Genomic DNA, 24,302 nt, shown 5'->3' with positions numbered 1-24,302 from the left:
TCAAAGCTCAGAAGACGGTACACTCGTTGGAATTTCTTAATATAGACATCCACAGCCCAGGATTACCGCACGGCTAGCGCCATCTGTACAGGTCTTAAGGAGGGTTCATTCTGTTATTAGAACTGCCGACTAGAAGCACTCCAGAATAGTAATTCACTCGGCCATAATGACTCATGTTTGCTCCTCATCGCCACATAATACTTTTTCCATCTCCTCGACGATTAAAAAAGAAAGTGTTCCCTCGTAAAAATGATTGTTGCAACCTGCCCCTGCTGAATCTTTATTACTGTATCCTGCAATTAACTCCAAAAAAACGGCGTCGATTTCACTTTTCCTCCCTTGAATATTTCTACTGTGAGTTCTGTCTCCAGTAGTAAAAAATATGTTTTGTACCCTACAGTAATGAAAGAGATTTCAAACGTTTGAGTCGGACAGGATTCAAGGCACACTTTCTCCTGCTTTGTTTTTCGTGCCCAGAAGGACATTGTGAAAAGCCCACAAGGACACAAATTGCTTGGCCATTAAAGGCTCCTCCAAACAACGGGAGGTGTCTTTTAAATTAAGTTACGTCTAGTGACGGCGGAGGTTATTCCGCTCCTCCCTGCATTCACGGACGAGAGAGCAAAAGGTTAAAGCATGCACCAGCGACGTCCTCCACTATTCAAATCTGCCAAATTTAACTCTTAAACAGATTCACGTCTTTGTCAGAAAAAAAAAAAAAAAAAACATCAGCGCAAAGATGCTCGTCTCAGCTTCCTCCATTTTCGGTGAGCATCTGAACCGGCGAGAAAGACGATACCCATTTGGGGCTCATTGGAGCAAATCAGAATTGTCAGCACTGTGGGTTTTTACCTTTTAAACGAGGAAGATGGATAGATAATCACCACATGCCATTCTGGGGGCCAATTACACAGCTTTGTGTGAAATTGGAAAACCTGTTCTCTCTGAGCTCTAATGGATGTTCTGGTCATTAGTTATTTGAGAGTCTTCTCTGGCTGTAATCAAACGTGAAACATTGCGTTAAGCGGCCATAAAAGAACAGCTGCCTCTCTAAGTGACCTTCTGTTTAAGAGAAGCCAACTGTCAGCCGCGTGGTGTTTCGCGACAATTATGTGAGTCACTATAAAGTGGCAGTTATTTCCATGTTTTGTTTCTTTTGCCGTGGTTGCATCGCATTTTAATGTCCTGCTCTTGGTTGTATTTACTTTGTGAGGTCTGTAAGGTGGTTGTCGGAAATCCATCATTAACCGAGGATTCGCCATCTGCACTTCATTAGGGATTTTCCCGGGTGTTCTCGGCGGATGTTAGCCTCGGTTCTCTCATGTTGCAGACACACAGTTTGACATTTCCTCAAGAGGTCTCATGGAAAGAGTGGGAAGAAGTGTCTTTTATTGAGGAGTGACGGGACCCATGTCTATGATAAGTGAAGGGTAGTGTTTGCTGAGTGATTAGATCTTCATTCTGGATTAGGAGGGTCTTGTTTGGTAAAAAAACATGTATTTCTATTTGGATCCTGTGGGATTAACATCCTGATTTGTGAAAAAATAATTGTTTTCCATCCCACTTTTTTAATATTTATTCTCAAACCATCTGATCCCGAGGGGAATGTTCTATAAATGATGTCCGGAAAAATCTATCTGGCTCAACATCTGTCCATAATCCCTGAGTCTTTTTAAGCTTCTAATTGAATCCTTTTATTCTCCTCTTGTTTTATTTGTTTTTATATTTTTGTGACCACGTGTTCGGTTGTTTTTTTAAGAAACAAAAGAATGTAATCTGTTGTTGAAATGTTTATTCGAGCGAACGTCTAAATCCTGCTCCGTCTTTCCTCAGGCGACTGTCTGTCCGGTCAGCAAGGACCGCCCCCTCTGCCGCCGGCCCCGCCCCCTCACAAGCAGCATCCCTCCATCACGTCCCTGAGCCGAGGCTCGCTGGCCAATCAGAGGGGCCCGAGTCCGCCGCCCTCAGCCGGCCTGGCGGCCGACTTGCAGAGCACGGCGGAATGCGTCCAGCTGCAGGACAGCTGGGTCCTGGGCAGCAATGTGGCCCTGGAGAGCCGGTGAGTGACCCATGCTAACCTGCCGAACATCCCCGCTCTCATGGTCAAATCGCTCAGCCCTTCCTCACTGACTTGGAAAAATTAATGATGTGAATGTTCAGAGTTCTTCGGCACAGCCTGCAGTCAACTTCAATCTGAAAAAGTTTTATTTAAGTAGAGAAGGGTTCTTGATCTTGTCTACTTTCAGTTTTGAAATTGACTTGACTTCACTCTATTATCCAGCTAATGTTTGCCATTTTTATAGAAGCTAGATGTGGTTCCACTTGCCGACACTTTTCCTATGTCTGTATTAAAGTGAAAGATTAAAATGTAATTTGTTTTTGTCAACTCAGGGTTGGGAGAATTTTTTAGAGTAATGTGTGCCTTTTGGAATCTACAAAGAGGTTCCATATGTTCATAAAACCGCCGTGAACGAGACTCACTTTTCCTCGTCCAAAAAGACACACCGAAAACAGCTCCCAGTGCCTCAGTTCACGGCTCTGTCGGTGTGAGTGTGCATGATGTGGGATAAACCCTCAGAGACCAGGAGCTTCTGCTACTAAAATGCTTAAAGATGGATTTTTTTTCGCCTTCAATAAGAGAGGGAAATAACAGTATGAGATATTTGGATGTTATTTTTTGTCTTTTGGGACGAAGAAAATTGAACCCAGCTCACAACCGTTACTTGGACAAAGATTTTTACCTGTAATTTTAAAAAACAGAATACATCACACTAGTCTCCCAACCCTAACTATAACTAAAAAGGAGGGATTAGGGATTTCAGGGCAATAATCACAATACTATACTTGACCGAAACATGTAATTATATTGCCATAATTTGATCATTATTATAAAAAAATAATATCAATTAAACTGTGCAAATAAATTTGGTAAAATGATCCCTTCAATTATCGATTTCATCGCAAAAATAATGTTGTGTTAAACTGTTTTAAACATCAAGTGTTCTCTTTAGTACACTTGGACCACCATCACCAGCAGCTTCTCGTCTCTTTTTTTGTGACTTTAAAATATCTCCCAAAGAACATTTTTAAGAAAAAAGGAAAATCTTCAGCTGATTTTTTTAAGTTGATAAAAAAGTCCTCCAAAAATGTTGCAGAGATGACATTTACACTCCCCAAAATCGAGACAAAGGTCAAGTTCACTGCAGCGTCAGAATATTGTGCCAAGTGTGTACTTGCTATTCATTCTTACAGAAAGGTTCTCAGTGAAGTTTGCTAAGCTTTCATTTGCCTTGATATAGAGACCCATCAAAAAATCTGTTTCACTTTGTCAGATTTTTACCGTGTGTATTTCAAAAACTCGAATCAAAGAACTATATGAGATTCCATTTAAACTTAAGACAGCTCTGACATATACATATTCTAGTTTATCACATTATCCTAATGTGTAAAAGTAAAAGTCCTCTTTTTACGACAACATAGTTAATGAAAGCAGAAAATGGTAGTAGACAAGTGAGGAATGATATTAATAGGCCACATCTCAGGTGAGCATTGGTTGTAAGTTATGAAGTTAAGTTTGATACTAGTCCTTATTTCATCATTTTATCTTAGAAATGAGCCACTTGTAATATTGAAGAAATGTTGCAGACCACAACTTGTATCAATGTGTAGCACCTATCTTGCAATTCTCCATGGCTTCAGGAACTTATCTGTAGGTGAGATTCTTGCTCTGGAAACTATTACAGCAACATTTAAGTGAAGTCAAATCTTGTGTATACAGAATATGTAAATCTCACTCTTAAAATGTAGAAATATGGCCTGTTCATAAAGAATTGTTTCCAATAACTGAGCAGCCTATCTCTGCAGAAGCAATAAATGTATCGATCAGTTTTTACTTTTTTTTTTTATTAACCACTCTCAGGGAACAGGAAAACTGCTTATTACTGGAAGATTTTGCTTGTTCTGCCATAAAGAAAGATGCTGCAAAGTTAGTATTGAAGCGTTAAAATAAAAATGCTGATATTCATTTTATTTAAAGCATATTAACGGTATCACCCCAAAATATTCTATTGTACATTTGTGCCGCAGTGAGAGCTCAGAACAGAACCAACACGTGCAACATTATATCGCTCTATGTGGATTTTCTTTTTGAGCGAAAGCACCTGATTGTTTCAGCCTTCAGATGTTTTGAATCAGAACAGATATTACCGCAGACCAAATTTGCCGTGCGAGGCACTCATTTGTGATCGGAGCCAAGTCCCCCTCTCAGGAACGTCCGTCACATCTTTCTTAATCAGCGAGCTCTAAATATTTTGGCTAATGAAGTGTGGTACATTGTGCTCTGACATCCAAATGGCCTCGAGTGGATGGTTACGATCGGAGGCTGATGCTTCTCTGGCACGGAGTTCAGATCTCTCTTTCAGGTAGCGACCGGGGCTTAGGATCGAACCCGATCAATTGGGATACATGGCGACAGTTTCACTTTCTGGGGAAGGATGCAGTAACCGGGCGATGACCTTGAGCCGTCTTAGCGATATCGACGGAACAATATGTGCGCACCTATCATCAGCGGAGGCATAAATCACCATCACCGCAGTGGACTCTAAATCAAGCGCTTGTCAGTGGGGAAAGAACGAGGGTTTGCTGTGAACCGACGGCCCGAGAAGTGAAGACCGAGTTCTCCATGGATGTCAAGAAAAGCAGCGGATTGCGAAATGTAAACACGAAACCCCAGAGTGTATTTATTAGTCTGTCTGTGTGGAGGTTAGAAGACCAGCTGCAGTGTGTTACATCCATGGTGTGATTTCACAGCATCCGCATGAAACTCATTTCTCATGCCGCGCACAATACATACACCCTTGCATGTCGAGACAGTAAATTATTCCCAACAAGGCTGTTAATTAAGAAAGTGTCACATATAAATCACAATGTTACGCTCGTGTTCAATATATTTCCTTTTGACGCGACCTGCGGAAAATAAAGCACAGAGTAGACAACGTTAGCCACTTTAACATCAATTAGCAGTCGTGAATTACATGCACCCTTCTGTTGAGAGGGTTCTAGAGCATGAGCCGGCTAATTGGTTTCAGTGCTAGCTAGCCTTCACCGTGACTGGCTTCCTGTTCTCTACCGAGTGCATATCGATGAGTAATGTTTACTCAAAAGGTCAGTAATTACTATATTATAATGGTGGTACATAAGGACTTAGTTATAGTTATTGAGCTACGTTTGCTAGCATAATAATGTATCCAAATATTGGAAAAATAAATTACGGAGGCTATAAAAAAAAAGAAGGGTTCATTATATTTAAACAAGGCATTGTTAGATAAACACAAGGTGTTGCATGAATGGAGGGCTGAACTGTCCGTCTCTGACGTGCATAGTCAAAGTATTTCAATTCTGATTCAAAGTGCAATACAGTGTCTAAGTCCTAAGATAAGTGATGGTCTTCATGAAGACAGGTCATGTTGTACTTTAGAGGTCAGTAGGTGGCGCCATCATTTAAACATTATGTGATGTTTCATTCGAACAGTTCTGTTTTCTCCACAGTTGGGCTGTGTCCCAATTCTACCTCTTACCCATACCCCTTAACCCATAGATCCCATTTGTCTACCATTTCGAAAATGAGTCCCAAGGGCTAGGAATTGAGACAGCCCTACCCCTTGCTTCGTCATCAGTTGTTTTTTCTACATCGTACTTAAGTTTGTATTTAAACAAACATTAAACATTTTAACTAGTATAAAATGGTTATAAAATATAGTTTGGCCCTAACTGGCCCTCGTCTTACCCCTACCTCTTCCTCCAACAGAGAATTGAGACACCCCTCTATCTCACGAGCAAGTGCAAAACCAGGGCTAAGGGCTAAGATCGAGGGATAGGGCTAGTTTTGGGAGAGATTGTTGAAAAAATCTTCTGTGCGGGGGCATATTTAGTGATTCACTTAATGAACCTAAAACAACTTTAGTATCACACACATTTTGGGAGCTTTAAGAGAATCATGTCTAGCTAACCTTTATATCTAGACTCTTTCTGATAGACCCCTACATGGCGTCACATTCTGAACTTCATAACACGAAATGGTGAATAAATCCAGCCTGTGTTCCTGAAAATGTATTTAAAAACTGACAATCTCAAACATATCAAATTTAATATATTATTGAGAAATAATAATAATAATAATAATATTATCAACACAATAATCATTTCACAGATAATAATAACATCACTTTGACCACAATTTCTATTGTAAGACGGTTTAAGATGTATGTAGAAATATTAAGTGTTTTGATTGTTTGATAATCTCACTGAACACGAGGCTTGTACGTGTCTTTAATCACCTCATTGAAGGCTCAAGTGGACTCTCACAAAAGAGATGCAGGTGGATTTTCTTTGACATGGACGTCTTCCAGAACCCGCTTTGGCATTTCCACTCTTAGATTCGATGAGATTCAGCCTGAACGACCATTATGACATTTCAGAACGAGTCTTTTGAAGGGCCGCGCGGCCGCACGTTTCAATCATAAATGTACTGTCAATCCTCATTGGTTTCCTGCGTCAGGGGAGTCCTTTGGTGAAATGAAATTACGTCTCAGCTCTGGAGTCATCATGCGTTACACTGTCCTACAGACGACACGCTCCTGATGGGAACTGTGTTAAGACTGCTCTCCGTGGGCGAGCAGAAAGAAAAGCAGCGGCAGTTCATGAAGGATTTGGTGTGTATGTGTGTGAAGTCCATGTAGATCATGTCTCCGAAATCCATCCCAACCTAGCGGGATTGGTGTATGTGTGCATGGAGGTGTTTTTGTGTGTGGTTTTGGAAATTGAAAGTGATAAGTGATCTGTTCAGCCTGTATTCCCAACCAAAAAGATGCCTAAAAAGGCTTTCTGGCTTTCTAACAAGCTGATGTGTGTGTTTGTGCCATGAAGCCAAAATGATAATCCTCAAGACATGTTTTTACATTTTAATGCCAAACACACGTTTCTGTTGTGAGCTCTTACAAATGGACTATGACGTGTTCTTATTCAGCTGTCCGTTTCTATTTTAGTAACCAGCTCTAGATACAAATCTATCCAGCTGTGTCAAATGAGAGTCAGAACTGCACCACAGAGAATGGAAGGTGGTGGATTCTACTAATTTAGGTTTTTTTTTCCGTTACACTTTTGTTGTTTGGTTTTTATTTAATTTGGTGCTTTTGGGATACTTTTGATTAAATACTGAGAACAGATGTTTTCATGCGTCAAACTCAAGGCCCAGTATCAAAAGTAGATTGATACATTGATACTTTGAACAACAACAATGTTAGTTAAGCGAAGCCTAACAACAGATTCTACACACTTTGAATGAAAGTTTAACTGAAAAAGGAGAAGCAGCTATACGATTGGAGTGTTTGATGAAGGAGAACAGAGACATAGATTTAAACGGTAAGAATAAAAAGACAACATTACAATCAGACATATCCTTCTGCATTTTCGACAGTTTAGTTTGACCCACATACCAGAATGCTTAAAGATTTTGGCCCCTCATCCTATTCTCATCCGAGTTTGACAAACTGACTTACTTTGACTTAGCTAGCACTAAATGTTGCCATTGCGTTAAAATTGTGTAAGCTCAAGCTAGCTTTAAAATTGTTAGATTTAAAAAAAACTAAAAAACTCTAGCTCCTTGCAGTGTCGAAGTAGTGTAACTGCAATGATGTGGAACCACTGTTGCCAAATACCAAAACAGAGGCAGGTTCTTGTCAGCTCTATTTTGTTTTCTTTCTTTTTTTATTGGTATAAACATAATGGAAATTAATGCAAACAATGTCTCTCACTGTTACTGATATAAGGTAAGGTAATTGTTTTGGTTTCCAAGAAAAATAGGAATTCTATCTCTAAAGACAATACAATTGTAATTTAAAAAAAAAGAAGAATGCCATATAATCATTTTTTGGATCACATGGACATGTACAGACCCCAACAAAGGGTCACAAGTTGGAGTTAACCAAATTGTAAAGATTTAAAAAATATATAAATAATGAAGTCGTACTGTTACGTAGTGCGTCTTTAATTCAGAAGTTAACTGGTCAATGCACTTAAAGAAGAAACACAATAGCAATAAGTATGTATATTAAATAAAGTTTAATAATCCTAAGGCTGAAACGACCTGGTATGAGCTGCATCTGATCGTAACTCTCAACCCAAGTAGTTGGGATAGTCTCCAGCATTTGTGACCCTGATAAGGGAGAGCAGTAGAACGTAAATGGACATACAGGGAGATATTTAAAGAATAAAAACACGGAGTGGGAGATCTTTTCACACGTTGGCCTTCAGCCCACTTCTGGCACCATTTGTAGAAGAGACAGGAGAATAAGTGGTCTTGAATTGGTCTTGAACTCCAGTTGAACGTTGGAAAACATGCACATGTTCCTCATCTTGTTTTGGCATGTCCGGGAAGTGCTAACCACTGCGATGGTGCTTCATCACAGTGTTCCATTACGCGCCTCAAACCGTACTTCAACCTCCCGAGGCACTCATCGTCGGTCCGTCGGGTGCTTCACATCTGGGTTCAATTATACCTGTATGCGCCTCACATGGTGCAAACACATTTTTACACCTCCAGTGGCCCCTGACACCCTTTATAGCGGAGAGTGGAGGTTTTGATTTCATGAATTCCACAAAGAGGCATTTGTGTTGGATCTGGCACCATCTTGAATCTTCCACCACCAATGCTTTGATTGATGTAAATTCTTTCTTATCCTAATCAAGTTTAAGCAGCTACTGATCAGACGAAGTTTAAAAGAATACTTAATTATCAAATCCTGTCATGGGATTCTTCAGTATTCTCGGAGTGATTATCTTTTATCAGCGAAGGCTTTGAGACAACGACAAGAAAGACAAACGTTTTTGTTCGTCTCCCCCCAAATTGTCCTTCACACCTGCAGATTAACTGTCAAATCGTTGAATGAGAGCGTATGTAAACATGAGCCGAGTACCTCTTAGCCAGAAATCTAATGAGTCTTGTTAAATAAAACACACTTCATGTTCAAACAATCACTCAGCAGAACTTACTTCAATTGGCAGCATGCTGAGTTCTGACGGCTCGTGCTGTCGAAACGATCTGGAGAAGTTAGTTACAAAACTGGAGAATTCATACCATCGCTCTCTATAGTCTTTTGAAGTTTTAAAGGATTTTTTTCTACCACTATTCATGTGTTTTAAAACTTTATTCTGTGTGTTATTGAGCTTTTATCTGGTGAACATGAAACAGAGTTTGCAGAATGTATCAAATATTTGTGGAATCAAATATCAAATTTTTATCAAGTATTTCTGTGTTCAAATACAATCATGGAAAAAAATCTACAAACTCTTGTTTGTTTCTTGTTACTGACAGAAAGAAAATAAAAACATAAAATGCCCAAAGGCCCTGTTTTTGTGAGTAAAATGTCAAAGCATTGATGTAAGAAGTGTGTTCCATCTAGAAAAGCTTTTATCAGCTTTTAGATTACACTTTTATCGGATATTTTGATTATTATACAGTATGTGTTGAAAACGAAAGTTGTAACAGTCATTAAATTGAGCAGCAAATAAGGTTGCTGGAACAGCAGATGGATTCCCATATTTGAATTGTTGAATATATTTTTTTAATGATTCTGACTTAATTTTAAATTGAATAATCTAACCATTTCAAATAGCAACCACAAAATGAAATACAGACGGTAATGTTAAACTACAACTTCTATCTCCAAATAGAGACACACTTATTTACTAGCAGACAGAAAAGAACAGATGGAATAAATAAAAGCCCTGTTTTTGTCAGTACAATGTCCAGAACTAATGTAAGAACTCAAGTGTTTATTATCAAGAAAGCATAAAAATGTCGATTCCAGCTTTTAATTACACTTTTATCAGCAATTTATATGTTCTTATCATTATATGTATCAAAAGAGTATGCACATTAACTTGTTTCAGACATTAAAATGAACAAACAATAGAAGAAAAGAAGAATGCTATGATATTTATTTTTATCACAGTACATGGAATAGTATTTGTTTTATCTGGAGTGTGAATGATTCAGAATCAGAAACCTTTATTGTCAGTGTTGTGAACACAACATAGGAATGTTTCATGAAGCAGTGGCATGTTTTTAGAGGTCAGTAGGTGGCGCCATCAGTTTAAAAATGATGTGATGTTTCATTAGAACAGTTGTTCAAAATAGTGATAATCTGATGAAGCTTCATGAAGCAGTGTTATTGTTTTCAGAGCCCACTAGATGGCAGTCTCTGCACAATTGTTCTCTCTGATTTGAACAACTGTTCTAATGAAACATTGCATAATTTTTAACTGATGGCGCCACCTACTGACCTCTAAACAACAAGACACTGCTTCATGAAGCTTCATCAGACCATCACTAGTGTCAGTACAGAATAAAATAATGAAATAAGATAACACACAATATAAACAATAGAAAAAAAGAATCAAGCATTGAAACTCTATTTTAAACCTAAGAATCTAACTATTACAAATACCAAACCCAAAACAAATCAGCTTACACAAAATTATACATTAGAACTACTTTTCCATATAAAAATAATTTAAAAGATTGGATGGAAGATGAACCCAACCCATCTGCACTCTCTTTATCGTATTTTCTGAATGAAAGTATTTAACCTTTGCACCTTTCACTTGCTCCTTAATGAAAAATAATAATCGAAAGTAAATTTTAATTTCGTGATTAAAATTCATTTTAAGCTTGGGGGGGGAAAACTCCCATTAAAATAATCAGCATTACAACAGGAAGAGCGCATGTAATATTTGTGTGGAGCGGCTAGAATCCACCGCCGGTCATTTGTGTGCAGGATCATAGCGGCCTTGATTATTCCTCCTCTCACCTTGAAATGCTAATGCTTCCACCGGACAGCGCCTAATAGGCAGATTACACATAACCACGGCAGATTTGCATTGTTCCTCATCCTTCCCCTTGGTCTTACAGCTGGCGCTTTGTGGAAGACAAATCCGCCCACTCACTGCTCCGGTCCTTTTGTCCTCGGTGAGGATGTTTTCAAATGTCACACTGATGACAAGCAATGTTGTGAGAGGAACCGAGTCGAGGCGCGCCGCTGCTTTTGTGTCGTGCTCCACTCAGTCGGACAGGCGTCTGAGCACACAAACACAAGGCGATCACACCGACACCATTCATTTGCTCACTCTTGCATCTCCTTGATTGTCTCTCTCTCTCTCTCTCTCGGCGACGCCATCAGCAGAAGTGGCTGGATTATCACGGTGATGTGTGGCGTTGCATCATCGGCGCCGTAATCAATTCCTGACGCTCGTACAGTGTGTTTAGATGCAGACGCGCGCTCTGGCGCCGCGGCTCTAAATCATCTTGGGCGTCTACTGAGGAAAAATGAGTCCGATATAAAAAACATCAGCAGCAGAAATCCCGAGTTTGATAAATGTCCAATAAAGAAATTTGTCTTGATGACAGATGTAAATAGTCTGTCAAAGCAGAAAGTTATGGCCTTTTCAACAGATTGGAGTAAATAGTTGTGGTGTCACTTTGACTTATGTTCGTAATCTTGTTTTCTTCTTCTCTGCCCTCCATGCATTTCAGAATCAAGTTAGCGCTGTTGAAAAAGAGAGTCATCATAATTCAGCGAAGCCTTCTTGTGTGACATACACCTGTCAAGATCAAGATCATTGGGCTGTTTTTGATAGTCCTCCAGGATGTTTGGAGGTTAATATCAGGAGCGAGACAACATTGCCTCGAGATAACGGATCGTTTAGGAGAGACTCTGCTATTGTGATCGCAGTCTGAGCCAATAAGAATGAACCAAACTTAAGCAGGAAACCATCCAGATCTGTGGTGTCAAAACAATAGATCTACATATTCACATTTACAATTTTTAATGAAAAACTGTTTTTTTTTTAAAATTTTTTTCCCACTTTCAGACTTAAACTTCCACTCTTTAATCCACATAAAATTATTTTTATTTTTCGTACTTGCATAATAGTACTTATTAAATACAAACAGTTGCTTTAACTAATACACACAATGAAATAATAAGAATAATTTGACCAAAGACTACTTCAATAATTCTCACTTTCATTTTATTTTGAAAGAAAAACATTTAGTGATGGTCTGATGAAGCGTCATGAAACCGTGTCATTAATTTCAGAGTCCAATAGATGGCGGTCTCTGCACTTGTTGCTTTGTTTTGTTCTTGTGAAACATCGCTTTATTTTTTAACTGATGGTGCCACCTACTGACCTCTAAACACTAAGGCACTGCTTCATGAAGCTTCATCAGACCATCACTAGTTAAAACAGTTGTTTAAAACAAAGGAAAATAGTGCAGAGAACGCCATCTACTGGGCTCTGAAAATAATGACACTGCCTAATTTAAAGTATAAGTAAGTAACTAACTGAGTTTGGAAGCAGGAGCAGGAAGAAGGCATTTTAATCTGTTTTTATCCTTTTAGGTCTTTGTGTTTTTTACTTTGATCTATTCTTTCTTTGTGTTATTTCCTTTGATGTATGCCCATTATATTTGCACTTTGTTATCTCTTTGCACTTTGCTCTTTTTATTTTCACTTTGTTCTTGTTCTTGCTTTTATAAAACTTCTGTACCTTTTATTGTCTGCTGTGAACTGAATATCTAGTTTCCCAAAGGAGATCTCCAGAGGGATTAACAAAGTCAATTTAATTGAATCAAATAAAATAAAATGAAGCTTCATAAAACCACTACTTACTTGCATACGAGCACTTATAAATATAATATTCAATCATTTTCCCCATCATTTTATTTTAAAGTTCAATGTTACATTTTTTATCCATTTAATTTCCTGCAATTTATTCCCTTATAATGGGAGTAGCTGGAGTCTACCCCAGCCACCTAGAGCGAGAGGCAAGGGACATCCTGAACAGAAAGCCAGCTTGTAAAAAGGAACAAGTGGACGAACAACGACTTACAAACCTGCAGAAAATGACTTGTATGTTTTCAGACAAAATATGTTGCTCATTATTTTAAATCAAGTTCTAGTTTTATACATTTCAGTGGGTGATTACTCGAGAGTATTGCTATATGTATATTTGTGCCAAGAACATTTATTTAAATTTGATATAAATGTCCGGAACTTATGCACGGTCTGATCCACGTACAGCAGCCATATGCACGTTGCTGTGCACATATTCGTTGCAGCATAAATATTTATGAATTTATGTGCTTGTAGCTGCCAACTTGTACAACTTGGTCATACACCTTTGCAGATGGTTCGGGTAGATTCTAAGTTTTGTCTTCTTAGTTCCTATTTTTATTTATTTTTTTGCTGGAGGTTGAGGGATCACGGACGACTTCTTTCTTGGCATAAATAAGTGAGGGCGAGGTGTTTTATTTACTGGCAAAGCTGTCTTCTAGATCATCTCTGTGGCTCGCGATAAGCATTCACCTTCTGAGCTTAAACACAAGCCTACGCAAGAACATGCAGATACACAAACATCTCCTTTCTGTCGAGCTCATCAGATTGCATCCACTTCCACTTCCCTCCCCAGATAACTGTGTCTATTTGCCTGCGCGTGCGAGTTCTGACCTCAATTCATACCCAACTGCATCGCGGCGTCTGCTGCAGATACGGTACAGATTGTTCCCGACGCAGAAATCCAGGCTTCTCCAGGCTCCTTGAGCGCGTTGTCATTCCAACGGCAGAAGAGTCTAACCTTTATTTCCAATCCCTGTGTGTCCCTGACATCCAGGTCTGTGTGGAGCTAAACCGTCCAAATCTGACATTTGTTCTGGTATTTGAGGATTGATCAGACCTTTCTTGCCTTGAGGAGTCAGCTACAGGAAGCGTCTGAGTTTGTCCTACTTTCTTGAAACAAATCTCTTTAATAATTGATGAGGTCCAGCAGGAACATTATGTCGCTAATGAACAGGAAAACTAAAACTTCAATCCTGTTGACCCACTAAACGGTCCATGTGTTGTTGAGGAAAGAATCAATTGTGGATCAAAATGCTTGTTTTGTCTAGAAACAACTTGACAAAGAACTATGAAATAATATCAATTGAGATCATGGAACATATATATCCTTTAACCCTTGTGTTATATCAGGGTTCGTGTGACCCAGAGGCCCTCTCTGGCATCCATAAACACATGCAGTGGTGGAGGTCGTTCACTTTGTCCCAGGTGTGGCCCTCTGGTCACATTGACCCTGAGATAACCCAGTTAAAAATCATTGTGAAGTAATTCAGCAGGGCTATATTTACCGAACACGCTTAATTCTGTAATAACTGGTTATTAACAATTAATAGGCAAGTAATAAGTATATTATATGTTAATTGTATTCCCTTGCTTTAGTGTTACTGGAAATCCTACATGAAAACACGAGGATGAATTTAAAAGTGTATTTACAGTTGCCATCCCTCAGATTTTTCTTTTTTTTTAGTGAAATAGTTTGCATAATTTTATATAATCTTAACACTAAAATGATGATGACAAAATACAATACTAAAATGAGAACAACAATAATGAAAATATACATTTAAACAAGGTATAATGGAAAAAACTACTTGAATAAATATCAAGTAAATATATTTTTATTATATTATTTCAACAATTTCTAATTTATATTAACATTATATACAGACCCACTGAGTGTGCTCTAAGATAACGTTTACCAAGGAACCAATCAGAGGCATCGGTTTTTTTCAAGAGATCAATACAGTCCCAAAGAAAACCCCTGAATATTGTGCTCTTCACAAAAAAAAATCAGACACCTAGCTAAAGTTTAAATAATTGATGAACAGACATTATTCTAGTTTATTGGTGTATATCACTAGGCTGTTACCTAGGCAACCACTCCTTGAGGCGTTAAACACAGACACTTAAGTGGAGAAAAACCAAAGCTGTCGTGTAAGAGATTTGGCAGGAAGGTAAGAGAAGGTTGCTAATTCATTAAGAAAAAAAAAGTTATTTTAAGATGTTCCACTTTTAGCTTAAATCATGCGCTTGCGTTTTTATTTTTCTGATTCCAGAGATGCTTTCGAGAATTCAGCTTGTAGTTAGTTTCTGCTATTAAAGTTGCAGTGTGTAAAATCCAGCCATGGACGAGTAGATCTCAATCAAACAAATTCTCCTATTTTTTATTAAAACTTCTGTGGCAGCCCAGCTGGAAACACTACTTCAAGTACAATATTCATATTATATTCACATGTGGTCGCCAAAAAAAAGTGCAGAAGGGGGAATTGGAGCTCCAACTGTTGAAAGTAGTTTTTGTGAAAACAGCATGGTGCAGTAGGAAGTCTGCAATTATCCTCCAGTAATTAGTGTGTAGATTCTGTTTTGGCATTAATATTAATTCCATGTGGCTCTAGTTGCCAAGTTGCACCATAAGAAGTGTCAAGAATGTGGATCCAGTCTTACACCATTTTAAATTTTTTGCCTAACGATGGGAGGATGATTAGGGATCTATGGCCGAAAAAGAATAGTGACCTCTGCTCTTAAACATAAAACAACAAATGTACCAAACCTGAATTTTGTAAAAAGTTGTTAGGTCTTGTGTTGTCTCTGGGTCAAGGTGACCCATTGGCCCGAAAATGCATGTGTTTGTGGTATCCCTTGTGTTGTCTCCAAGTCAAGGTGAGAGACCTTCACCATTCCATATGTATTTCTCTAAGCCAGAGAGGTTGTTCAACTAGACCCAGAGACAGCACAAGGGATACCACAAACACATTTGTTTTCAGGCTTTCGGGTCACCTTGACCCAGAGACAGCACAAGGGTTGTAAATGTAGACAAATAAAATGGTATTTCAAAATGAATCCTCAGTCACAAGACTGTCTCAATGAATATCAATGACTAAACTCTACCATTTGTAAAAGATCAATATTAATGAACTTAGGACTCTTTAAATAAAAGTGAAGATGTCAAAACAATTGTAGTTCATTTACTTACATTCGATTTCTAGACCCCATTTGACCTCACCCGAACCAGTCTGTCTCCCAGGGCTCACATTTCAAAGTTACCATCCAGACTAATTATTCTGTGTTACTCATTCTCGTCTGTGAAGAAGATTTATGTCTTGCGGTGATCAAGATCCTTGGCCGTAACCCCGATCAGAAATTCTGCCGTGACATATAATCAATAACAAAACTGGCAGTCGACATGAATATATCAAGAGACCTGAGACTTCTAACAAGGTTACGAGTTAATCCTGACCGGCAGGTCTTAATAATACATAATCACAATCTGCAACATCAGTTCCCCACTGCCATAAAACACCCTCGATGATCTTTGGAGAGCTCGGCTCCAATCTTATTTTTTGACCGACGTCTGAACCCTGCTCCGAAAGGTCCACTGGCTCTGAAGTGCAGTTGATTCTTAAAATTAAAACAGCACTTTGAGAAGCTTCATTCAACTGTGAAGCAGGTCAGATATTGAATAGAGACGAGGTCAAAATGTCCAAAATACAGCTCTTTCTTTAAAGCCCAGACTCAAAACTCTATGACATCAGAATTGTTTGATGTGTATAACACTTAGTCAGACATGTCCAATAAGTATTTAGACTAAGATTACTAACCAAAACCATGTTATTAACTTTTAATAAATGTATTAACAATTATATGTTATGTAGTCGCACATGACAATAAGCCGCCGTTGTACACCTTAGGGCATGAGATATTTAGAAAGAAATAGAAAATGGAAAATGAACAAAAATAAATGAAAACAATAACCTGCATACCAGAACAGGCTAAAGTACAGAAAATCTTTTGTTGTCTTTTTGCAATGAGTCACTTATTTACGCTGCCGTCTCCAACATCTGAGCATCTATTCGTTGAAGTCGACTTTACGTGCAAAATCCCATTCTTTTACTACAGCAAGATCGATCATCTTGAACTTAAAAATTGACTGTTTGTTCACAATGATCGACTGTCGTGGTAAAAAAAGAAAAGAAAATAGTGGTGCCCACAAGTTTTTCTTTTACCATGTCAGATGGTTATTTAAAATATTGAATTCTTCAATGGCAGTTTACCCACTGTATGTTATTAGGTTTTAAATAAAATTCATTTTAATCTCTCTTCAAGTCTAAGAAATTGTAGCAATACTAGGGTAGTACATTCTTCTACTGGTGTCAATTTTATGAGATTATAAATAATGTCTAAACCAAAACAAAAAAAAGAGAGTTAACCAGTTCGCCAAGGTTGAGTTGATCCTCAAAATAATGTATTTTATTGTGGCCGCATCAAAATAAGTAAACAATTCCAAAAATAATCACAATAACAATTACAATTATTCTTTTTTTTTTTTTTTTTACCAAGTCATGTCTAGGGCTCAGTAGATCCACATTAAACAATAATGTCAACCCGTGGTTGAATGGGTATTCTTTGCTAAACAAAAAACGATTTTACTTCTTTTATTATTTTGATTGTTTAAATAATGTAGTTGAACCGTATGATTGTATCTTTAATTTGGCGGGGACCAATTCAAATAGACTTTGTCGAGGCTATATAGAAAGATTCTGAGTTTATCTGTGCTTCTTTTATTGGATTAAAGATAAAATAAGTACAAACATTTCTTCAGACGTCATGCATTAAGGTTCGACAAATTCCTCTTTATTTAAAATAATATGTAGTTCCCATGTTAAAATAATATCATTTTTATCAGACGTCAGAATAGTGTGGGTACATAGATCATGACGTTCCGCTTCATGTCTACGATGAACTATTGCTGACATATTTAAAGCTGTTAAAGTGTGTAACTGCCCTCAGAGACTTCCTTGACATTTGAGCGAGTTGAAATAAACACATCTCTACCAGGAGTTTTTAATCTGCTTCAACATGACATTATTATTTTTGCTAACGTGACAGTTTCAACATCCACAATACTCGCAGGATGCGGATCGTATAGATCAGCCATTGGTGATTAAGTCCAGCTTGAGTTGAGAGGAACAGTCGATCTATGTAATCTCTGGAGATGAACTGAGGAGCCTGAAGGCGTTTCAGTCTCGGAGTGGTGTCACGAGTAGCAACGAGTCCTAATTCATTTACTTAAGAGCTTCTCACGTGGGGTTTGGGAGTTAATAGGACGTTCACTCCATGGTGCATTTGATTAAAGCGCTTAATTACCACAGGTATAATGGGCTATTAGCACCGGCCCAGTTGTAAAAGGTCAACTGGGAGATGATATTTTATGGGTTTCCCACAATCTTTCTCAAAGTCAAGGATTATCCTGGATATGACATTATAGCTCACACAGCTGTGCTTTTTTATGTTTCATTTGAGGTTCGGTTCAAACTGCTTGATTCGAAAAAAAGATAAAGAAAAGAAACAATTCTTTGTGTCCTTGCAGGCACTTTCTGTTTAAGACCGGCACAGGAACGACCCCCTTCTTCGGCGCGGCGGCTCCAGGCTACACCATGGCGACCGGGACAGTTTACTCCACCCCGGCACGTCCGCTGCCCAGAAACAGCCTGTCCAGAGGGGCGTTCAAGTTCAAGAAGTCCCCGAAACACTGCTCCTGGAAGTGCACGGCGCTGATCGCTGTGGGCGTCGCCGTGGTGCTGTCAATCATCCTCTGCTACTGCATAGGTAGGACCCCTGATGGAGATCGTCTTTCTGCTGTACTCAGTTGTGAACCTGGTTTTGTGTTTACACCCGTCTGAGCCATGGACATAGTTTAGCCTGAACAAACACTTGATGCTAAGTCACAAATATACACAAAAAACACAGAAAGACATTTTCTTTAATACACACGTTAACATGCACACTCACACAACAATCCGCAAAAAAATGTGGATCACACAAAACAAAAATATTGTGGACATAACCTTGATAACATTCAGAGTCCATAAAAAATTGAAATGTGCTGATTTATTTCACTTACATTTATTAATTTATCCTAAATGTTTGTAGAGAGTAAAGGAGAGTTAGATCTTCGGAAGAAGCAACATTTTTTGATACTATTATTTACACAATATATTTTACTACTACTATATGTTAGCTGTGCATTTTTTTCTTTTCTAAGTCCAAGATGTTCTATGTGATTTATTTCTGATCATGTTTTTTCTACCTGCCCTCAACGAAAACTCCATCCTTTACTATTTTTGAATTATGCTCGACGTGTACTCAGTACGCTAATATTTCGATTTTTTTTAATTATATAAAAAAGCCCACTAGATTATTTTACAATAAATATGTTTAGGGGGTCTTCAAAATAATACCTTTGTTGATTTTACTTGTTGAATTATTAATTGATTGTTTATGAGTGTAGATAGTTCTCTAGCATACCAGAACAGGCATTTTCAAATTCTGCTTTTATTACCTTAACTCTTTCTTGCTTTGAATCAGTTATTTTCGCTGCCGTCTCCAACATCTCAGCATCAGTTAATTAATGTCAAGCTTCTCAAATGGCCTTTCAAATCTATTTACAATATATATATAGTTGAACAAAAACATTAAAACATTTTCTGTTTAATGTAGTGTTTTTATATATTTAAAGGGACTTTTAACTGAGTTTGCTTTAGCTTATCTGTCAAAATGATTTTGCAGCTCAGAATCAGTTTTAATTTGCTCGGAAAATTATACTAAATGGCTATATTTTGCTGACACCTTATCTAGACAAAGAGTGGTGGATGCAAAGCAAAAGTTTAATTTTTAAGATGACAAACAAACATTTAAATATATTTGGTCATGGTAGACTGTAGAAGGGCACAGGCACACAAACGCACACACAAAGCTGAGACCCAACAAATTGACTTGCAGTAAAAAAAAAAAGTGGAATAAATACACACTCTAGTGACACACGCTAGTGTTCACAATTTTACACAGTACATGCACATAAACAAAGAAGATATAGATGCCGAGGGACATTTTAAGATGCAGACTCACGATGCCAGATGGACAGATTTATAATTCAAAACAACACATAGACACACACAGAAACACTGTAACTAACATACACACAGTCACAGTCTACAATATTCATACAGGTTGTAGCGGTAGACTGGAGGTCCAGACACAAATTGAACCAGTTCACAGACTCACAAACAGCCAGAGAGAAAAGTAAGAAGATGCACGCAGAAAGACGGGTACACAAACACAGCAAACAAAGACAGATTGTACAGGTGGTATCATTAAAAAAAAACTAAAATAAATGCAGAAAAACACAAAGATAGATCAAGCAATTCAACAAAAATACACAGACTTAAATCAGAGACACTGACACACACTTGAATTCTGTTTCAGTTATATATATTTTTGTGTAACCATAAAAGCTCTCACTGAAATCAAGCGCAGAGGAAGTTGAAGATATCTGAAAGTGATCTTGTGAGCGATAAGGATCAAACCGCCTGCTGCCGTAAGAAGTTTCTGTTAATAAGCACTCAGGAGTGTAACTCCTCTGCTTGCTTGTTTTAACTAGCAACCCAGAGTGAACTGAAACAGTAAACCTCCGACAACGGAACGCGACCAGCCGCCCTCAGTGAGTGGTGCTTGTGTGTCTCGTAATCTCTCCCAAGTTTGATCTCTGCCTGGAGTGTATCGATTTCTCCGCTTTTTCATTTCGGCGGCAGTTGCAGATGCCCTGATATGATTCAGTTACATCTGTCTGACTCATCTGTCAGGTATGCAGACGCGGTCGCGTTTCCTGTTGGATATTTTTGTCTCCTGCTCCTTTGACAATGTGCCGCACATCACCCCCATAATTCACACTAGAGGCTTTCATTTCCTAGAGGTCTCGGAGACGCTTGGTCGGCTCCGGATGGACGACAGGGTGGCAGCCAGTCTAATCAAACACAGATGTGAAACAATTCCTACTTGACTTGCAGGAGTAATACAGATCATTTCTCTTTACATAAATCCAAACTTACAATAAAAAAATGATGCTTATAGTAAGAATAAGGTGAGCTAAGACAAATTATTAATCAACTATTTTTACTGACATCAATAATAGGCAAAGTTTTGATGCACATTCACTACTAGAAAAAGTTGTGATAAAATATAATTTATTGGAAATAGGTTTAAGGGTTTAAAATACTTTTTTAATTTTAAGATTTTTGTACTTATTGTGTTTTTTTCTTCTAATGAAGTAATGAGACAGTTCTGATCGAGTCACACAATAGAAATAGAAAGCAACATAATGTGAGATTTAAATTTATTAGCAGTGATGGTCTGATGAAGCTTCATGAAGCAGTGCCATTATTTTAAGAGTCCACTAGATGGTGGTCTCTTAATTTCCTTTGTTTTGAACAACTGGTTTAATGAAACATCACATCATTTTTTAACTGATGGTGCCACCAACTGACCTATATAAACATGATACTGCTTCATGAAGCTTCATCAGACCATCACTAGTTATTATTATTTTTTGAATATCGAGAGTGTTCGGGTGACCACCAACATAAAAAAAAAGTTCAGAGAGCAACTTTGAATTAACCAGGATAATAAGATCAGAGTGAAACAAATATAACTTTAATCTTATTTTTATTGACAGCAAAAATACATGCAGAAAATCAGCTAAATAAAAACAAAGAATCTTCCAAATTGTAGTTAAACCATTCTATATATAAACCAACCAGAAACACTATATATAAACAGTCTATAAGACCTCCAGGTTAGGTATTTAACATTATAATGTTATATTTTGTCAATTGATGATTCAAGTATTTATATGTAACACATAATCAGATATAGGCATCAAGATATAAGAATCATGTTTCTGCAGCTTGCCACCAGAATTTAGAGAATTAAATATATAGTTCATTACCATTCATTGTTTTTATCTCTACATATTGAACAGTTTCGTTGACACAATCTAACAAAATAGAAAGCTGTGAAGCTACATTTAAACTTGACTTAGCAAAAATGCAAAATGGGATGAATTTGTTGAAACATGTTCCATAGTGAGAAACAACTGGTCAGGCTGCCGAGCAAAGGTCCCTTTCTTCCTCCGACAGTGACCCTCGCCTGAACTCAACAACTGGCACAAGGGGAATTTGTGTCTCTTGGGTCGCCTTCAAAAGCGGCGGAGGGGAGTTCAAATATCCGACACAGTGGCAACTTGAAAATGAAACGCAAATTCAAGACATACAAAGCAGACGAGTCTCAAACACCTTTAAGAAATCCTCTGATCATTAAAAGATGCTTTCATCTTCAGCAGGAAGGTGAAATCGCCTTTTTCTTTTTCCTTTAAGAGTCACTTCCTCAGAGAACGCTCTCAAAAGTTTTTGTGTCGAAACCAGGTCACTTAATGCTTGGAGAGCAGACAGCGGGTTTTTTTTTATAATGAAACTTATGATCTGGATAGATGGATGAACGGTAAGATAGATAGATGACATGTGATGCTGAGCTGTAGATTGTTTTGTTTTGTGTTTACCTTGCATTCATTCTCTTCATGTATTCTCATGACAATATTTGCATTCGTTATTAAAGCACATACAGACAGTTCAAACAGCAGACAAGATGGCAAACTGAGTATGCAAGGCACATCTGAGAAACGTGTTCAAAGGAAAAAGTCTCCAAAGATCTGAGATCCCAACACCTTTTGTTGAAGGTGTAAAGCAACCACTTCCATTTAAACAGGAAGATAGAGCAATCCTCTTCGTTTCCTTTAAGATTTATTTCCTTTGAGAACGCAGCCAATGTTTTTTTTTACGGCATGTGTCAAATCTGACTTCTTGCTAACCTTTACAATCTTGACCGCGACAATAAACACGCAACAGATTCATCTCCTCTTATACCCGCTCTTGTCAACAAAGCCCTTAATCTTACACTGTCTTTCTCCCTGAGCAGTTGTATAAGTATTCATCCGGCTCGAGAGGAGTGAGTGTGACATAGTTGTATAAGGTGAAAGATAGCGTTGTTGGGAAGCTCGTATAACCCGTGGTTTATTGGTCATTCGAGAGGCGGTCGTTCCATTCCAGGGAGCCCTTAAAACTGCAGCATCACTATCAAGAGTCACAATTCCTTAACTGTTTTTTTGTGACTCTATCATAATCGTGTGCTGTAAAATTAACATTTATTCAGTCCTCCGCTGCTTTTGTTTGCACCACAGCTGAAGGACTGATACGCTTCCATTGCACGAGCCGAGTGTGTTTAATTGTTGTAGAAGATTGGATTCATTTACATGGTTTTAAACACGACACTCATCAAGTTATTTGATTTCCAACTTGTCTGCTGGTTGGGTATTGTGCTACTGGCCGGTTTCCAGGATGTGTTTTGGAGCTTCGGCTCCTCTGTGTGCATGTAGCTATCTGGCTCTCTGTGTCTGAGAGAGAGCGAGAGAGAGTTGGTTAAACAGATGCAGTCCTTTGCCATTTGCCTCGGGTGTCTAGGAGTGTTTCCACAACTTCCTTTTGCTTTCATCGACTGCCAATTCACCTGCCAGGTGCAATGACTCAAATAGCTGCAGTGTGTGCGCTCGTACTTTCATGCTTTTCTCACTGTTGGCTCTCTCGCTCCCATCAGCACAAAGATAAAGAGCGATAAGGCAAAGGCTGCATCTGCTTTTTCTTCGAAAACCACTGCTCCATGGTTCATACAAACACCCCTTGTGAAGTCCTCAAGTGAAACATCCATAGACAGCAACACCTGTTGGACAAAAACGTACATTCATGACAAAGCTATGGTTACTGTTGCTCTGAAAGTCATTAGTGTATATATCTTCTGTTTCTACCACGATGGAAGCTCTAGGTTGAACTACTTATTCATTTATTTACTTTCAAGAATCCTATCCCAGCTACTTTGGGCTAGAGGTGGGTGACATCCTGGACAGGTTGCCAGCGTGGTGCAAGGAACACACAACCCCTTGATTCAGCTGTTCATAAATGGTGTTACTTATGTCTCAGGCTGGAAAACTACATAGAGACTCCTATAGCTGGAGCAACATATATGGTCTGGGTCATGCACTTTGCAACCGTATCCAGGCAGCACTATATTACTAACTACATACTTATTTTTACTTTTATACTGAGTTCAGGTCAGAAACTCACCTCACTATCTTAACATGAATCTTGTGCAGTGTATTATGATGACACAAGACAACAGAACATGTGTTCAAAAAGTAAATTGTACACAGTGGTGGCTGGTGAAAATGATTCTAGGTGGGGCTCTTTTTTCTCTACCTTTACCGGTGAAAGAATCACTCAAAACAAGTCTTATATTAACCCTTCTGTTATCTGTGGAGACAACACAAGGGATACTACAAACACATTTGTTTTATTGGGTCACCTTGACCCATAGAGGTCAACACAAGGGTTACATTTCATATTATAATAAAATAATTATGTGTAGAAATCAACACATTGACAGATAATGATGAATATTCTTTATCATTCC

General features: G+C 38.2%; 1 protein-coding gene across 4 annotated transcripts in view; it reads left to right on the top strand.

The window, feature by feature from the left end:
- LOC148071521 (teneurin-3) overlaps positions 1-24,302 on the top strand; it is a 264,037-nt gene that overhangs the window by 124,227 nt on the left and 115,508 nt on the right. For all 4 annotated transcript variants that reach the window (XM_087798802.1, XM_087798801.1, XM_087798800.1 and 1 more), the window contains exons 4-5: positions 1,834-2,059; positions 18,319-18,557. In XM_087798802.1, coding sequence (XP_087654928.1) covers positions 1,834-2,059; positions 18,319-18,557 — 465 coding nt within the window. The remainder of the gene's footprint in view (positions 1-1,833; positions 2,060-18,318; positions 18,558-24,302) is intronic.

The sequence above is a fragment of the Callionymus lyra genome, chromosome 9 (assembly GCF_982586985.1).
Source record: "Callionymus lyra chromosome 9, fCalLyr1.hap1.1, whole genome shotgun sequence".
NCBI classification, from domain to species: domain Eukaryota; kingdom Metazoa; phylum Chordata; class Actinopteri; order Syngnathiformes; family Callionymidae; genus Callionymus; species Callionymus lyra.
Note: the sequence above shows the minus strand (reverse complement) of the source record. Positions and strands in the feature narration are given on the sequence as shown.